Here is a 5,000-nt window from a genome sequence, read left to right as displayed (position 1 = left end):
AGCATGTATGTTAGGCCCCATGGTGTCTATTTCTCATACACTTTCAGATGTATCTACAAACATCCCTCAATGGAGTTTACTTAATTTTGCTCACACACACACACACACACACACACACACACACACCTTGTCTCTTGATGGCGGCCTTGGCGTGCTGGATGGCCTCCCAGGGCGAGGGTATGTCCAGGAAGACTGCGTCGGCCACGCCCTCCACTCCGAAGCCCTGGCGACAGACGTCCTGGTTGCGCACGGTTACCAGGTGACCCACGCGGTGGCGGACGAACTCCTCCCGCGCCTTCTGAGCGCGCTCAGTGTGGAACTCCACCGTGTGCAGGTGACCAGTCGGAGCGATGGTCCGCAGGATGGCATGAGAGAGCGACCCACTGCCCGTACCTGTCCACACACACACGCACGCACACACACACACACACACGCACACACACATTATATATAGATTAAGGAAGAGACAGGGAGCCTAGCCAACACACAAACACACTCTTCCCCACACCCCCCCACACACCCATTTCACATATAGGAAACACACACATACACACACACACTCTCTCTCTCTCTCACACACACACACACACACACACACACAACATGTTATATACATTAACAAATAGTAGTGTCCTGTAGGCAACAACAGGTACAGGGAGAAATTCTTCTTACAAATCCATACAACCCATGAAACTGCATGTGTGTATGTGTGTGTGTGTATGTGTGAGTGTGTGTTGTGTGTATGTGTGTGTGTAAGTGTGAGTCTGTCTGTGTGTGTGTGAGTGTGAGTGTGTCTGTGTGTGAGTGTGTGTGTGTGTGAGTGTGTGAGTGAGTGAGTGTGTGTGATTGTGTGTGTCTGTGTGTGTGTGTGTGTGTGAGTGTGAGTGTGATTGTGTGTGATCATGGGGCTTCCAAACTTCTTTGTACTTCACCTTCACATGTCCCCATGGTAACAATGGGGTCAATGTTAGATACACAGGATGAGAGGGAGAGAGAGAGAGAGAGAGGTGAGGGAAGGAGAGAGAGAGAGGGAGGGAGAGAGAGAGAGGGAAGAGAGAGAGGAAGGGGGAGAGAGAGGTGAGGGAAGGAGAGAGAGAGAGGAGGAAGGGAGAGAGGAGAGGGAGGGAAGAAGAGAGAGAGAGGAGGAAGGGAGAGAGGAGAGGGAGGGAAGAAGAGAGAGAGAGAGAGAGGAGGAAGGGAGAGAGGAGAGGGAGGGAAGAAGAGAGAGAGAGGAGGAAGGGAGAGAGGAGAGGGAGGGAAGAAGAGAGAGAGAGAGGAGGAAGGGAGAGAGCAGAGGGAGGGAAGAAGAGAGAGAGAGGAGGAAGGGAGAGAGCAGAGGGAGGGAAGAAGAGAGAGAGAGAGTGAGGGAGAAGAGGGAGAAGAGGGAGAAGGGAGAGAGGAGAGAAGAGGGAGAAGAGGGAGAAGGGAGAGAGGAGAGAAGGAAAGAGAGAGAGAGAGAATGAGAATGAGGAGTAGCAAGCAGTACATGTGAGATTTCCTGTGGAATTGCCAGACTCAGCACTGGAAGCTGAACATAACATTATATCCCACCCACACATACACAAACAAACACACACACACACACACACACACACACACACACAAACACACACGATATGTGCACATGTTTTTTCCAGAGCATCACAGCATAGAAGTCACTGAGGACACGAGGAGGAGGGGGGGGAGGAGGGGGGTTAAATGGCCTCATTCAGCAGAGCTGAGGAGCTGAGCTCCTCTCTAACAGGGCCCATAGAGAGCAAGAGAAAAGAAGCTGTGTGTGTGTGTGTGTGTGTGTGTGTGTATTTGCTAATGAGTTTCAAGCACTTACGTGACAGCGGACATGTAGAGGACTTTGGTAGCCAAGGGGCACAAGGTGTGTGTTTGTATGTGTGTATGTTTGTGTGTGCGCGTGTGTGTGCGCGTGAGTATGTGTGTTCTAATATGCCTAAATGGACACACACACCACAGTTGAGGGTGCACATTTCGGAGTCCCTGACTGGATCCTCAGTGGGCAAAATTGTGGGCTCATTAAAAGTGTGTGTGTGTGTGTGTTAGGGCAGCTTGATTATGGCACAAATCATAATCATGATTATTTTGTTCAACATTGAGATCACAATATTCACATGATTACTCAATGAATTCACACGGTGCCGTGGATAATACGTGGATAATAAAACGAGCGCACGATTAATAAACGTCATTGCGTTTGTGTTATTGTGCGTTTTAGTTACATTGTTCACACGTTTTAATAAAACATTCCCACGTTTAATAAAACATTTGTGCGTTTAAATTACGTCGTTCCCATGTTTAATAAAATGTTTAAATTACATCATTCTCGCGTTTAATGTTGCTGCCTATGTGGTGCAAAATTAGAATATGTGGAGTCTTATTTTGTGTTTTCATTTCTGCCAATTCTGTGTCAGGCATTTTAATGAGTATTTGCATAATTGAGTGGATAATAATAATTTGCATAATTGAGTGGAGTAAGCTAACTAACTCATAGCATCCTAGTGACCTTTGCTGATGCATACTGTCCAGTTAGCATGGCTGCAGGTTGTGTGGATTAAGCTAACTAACTCATAGCATCCTAGTGACCTTTGCTGGTTGCTAGCTAACTAACTCATAGCATCCTGGTGACCTTTGCTGGTTGCTAGCTAACTAACTGTTACGGCCCTAGTGTGTTTTGGTCGTCTGTCTCTGTGTTTTGCCTTTGCCCTTGTTTAGGTCCCACCTGCTGCTGATTATTTAGGTCCCACCTGCTGCTGATTGCTGGAAAGGGAGTTCCTAATTGAGGTTGATTGACAGCCCTTAAAAGACCCAAGATGGCATTAGTTCAGTGCCTTTGAGCCCGCCAGCATCCACGGTTGTGTGAGAGCCGTGGATGGCTGTGTGTATTGTGTTTATGTTGTGTATTGTCCCGAGCTGTTGTCATGCTGTGTGATCTTGACCAGCTCATTTTTAGATTACTACGGTGGTAGTGTGTGCCGAGTGCGGCAATTACTCCCAGTGGGGAGAGTGGCTACGATGTAGCAAAATACTGGCCTAGTGTGGCCAGGGTGTGCCGGGTTCGGCAAGACTACTCCCAGTGGGGAGGTTAGTGTTTATGTTTATGTGTTTGTTTGTTACTATTTGGTTTAGGCCTAGCCGTCTTCATAGCCTACTTTAGTGTGATTGTCTGTTTGAACTTTTTATTTTGATTTATCAATAAACCGGTCATCTCAATCATTTACTTCCTTGTTTGTGTTTACTGTTCTCCTTTATTTAAGTTAACTAGTTACGCAGCCATATGCCCCTAGGCATTTTAACATCTAGGCGTAACACTAACTCATAGCATCCTAGTGACCTTTGCTGGTCGCTAGCTAACTAACTTATAGCATTCTGGTGACCTTTGCTGGTTGCTAGATAACTAACTCATAGCATCCTAGTGACCTTTGCTGGTTGCTAGATAACTAACTCATAGCATTCTGGTGACCTTTGCTGGTTGCTAGATAACTAACTCATAGCATCCTGGTGACCTTTGCTGGTTGCTAGCTAACTAACTCATAGCATCCTGGTGACCTTTGCTGGTTGCTAGCTAACTAACTCATAGCATCCTGGTGACCTTTGCTGGTTGCTAGATAACTAACTCATAGCATCCTGGTGACCTTTGCTGGTTGCTAGATAACTAACTCATAGCATCCTGGTGACCTTTGCTGGTTGCTAGCTAACTAACTCATAGCATCCTGGTGACCTTTGCTGGTTGCTAGCTAACTAACTCATAGCATCCTGGTGACCTTTGCTGGTTGCTAGCTAACTAACTCATAGCATCCTGGTGACCTTTGCTGGTTGCTAGATAACTAACTCATAGCATTCTGGTGACCTTTGCTGGTTGCTAGATAACTAACTCATAGCATTCTGGTGACCTTTGCTGGTTGCTAGCTAACTAACTCATAGCATCCTGGTGACCTTTGCTGGTTGCTAGCTAACTAACTCATAGCATCCTGGTGACCTTTGCTGGTTGCTAGATAACTAACTCATAGCATCCTGGTGACCTTTGCTGGTTGCTAGCTAACTAACTCATAGCATCCTGGTGACCTTTGCTGGTTGCTAGCTAACTAACTCATAGCATCCTGGTGACCTTTGCTGGTTGCTAGCTAACTAACTCATAGCATCCTGGTGACCTTTGCTGGTTGCTAGATAACTAACTCATAGCATCCTGGTGACCTTTGCTGGTTGCTAGATAACTAACTCATAGCATCCTGGTGACCTTTGCTGGTTGCTAGCTAACTAACTCATAGCATCCTGGTGACCTTTGCTGGTTGCTAGCTAACTAACTCATAGCATCCTGGTGACCTTTGCTGGTTGCTAGCTAACTAACTCATAGCATCCTGGTGACCTTTGCTGGTTGCTAGCTAACTAACTCATAGCATCCTGGTGACCTTTGCTGGTTGCTAGATAACTAACTCATAGCATCCTGGTGACCTTTGCTGGTTGCTAGCTAACTAACTCATAGCATCCTGGTGACCTTTGCTGGTTGCTAGATAACTAACTCATAGCATCCTGGTGACCTTTGCTGGTTGCTAGATAACTAACTCATAGCATCCTGGTGACCTTTGCTGGTTGCTAGCTAACTAACTCATAGCATCCTGGTGACCTTTGCTGGTTGCTAGCTAACTAACTCATAGCATCCTGGTGACCTTTGCTGGTTGCTAGCTAACTAACTCATAGCATCCTGGTGACCTTTGCTGGTTGCTAGCTAACTAACTCATAGCATCCTGGTGACCTTTGCTGGTTGCTAGATAACTAACTCATAGCATCCTGGTGACCTTTGCTGGTTGCTAGCTAACTAACTCATAGCATCCTGGTGACCTTTGCTGGTTGCTAGCTAACTAACTCATAGCATCCTGGTGACCTTTGCTGGTTGCTAGATAACTAACTCATAGCATCCTGGTGACCTTTGCTGGTTGCTAGATAACTAACTCATAGCATCCTGGTGACCTTTGCTGGTTGCTAGCTAACTA

The 5,000-nt window shown here is 46.5% G+C and overlaps 1 protein-coding gene across 1 annotated transcript in view; it reads right to left on the bottom strand.

Annotated features, from left to right (window-relative positions):
* The window catches only part of trmt61a (tRNA methyltransferase 61A), a 23,936-nt gene that overhangs the window by 5,771 nt on the left and 13,165 nt on the right, over positions 1-5,000 (bottom strand). The window contains exon 3 of the mRNA XM_076275428.1: positions 127-393. Coding sequence (XP_076131543.1) covers positions 127-393 — 267 coding nt within the window. The remainder of the gene's footprint in view (positions 1-126; positions 394-5,000) is intronic.

This window comes from Alosa pseudoharengus, unplaced genomic scaffold, assembly GCF_046254945.1.
Source record: "Alosa pseudoharengus isolate Yale_2024_CS ecotype anadromous, Long Island Sound unplaced genomic scaffold, YU_APseudo_1.1 YU_APseudo_1.1_scf_82, whole genome shotgun sequence".
Taxonomy (NCBI): Eukaryota; Metazoa; Chordata; class Actinopteri; order Clupeiformes; family Clupeidae; genus Alosa; species Alosa pseudoharengus.
This window is presented reverse-complemented; position numbering and strand designations above follow the sequence as displayed.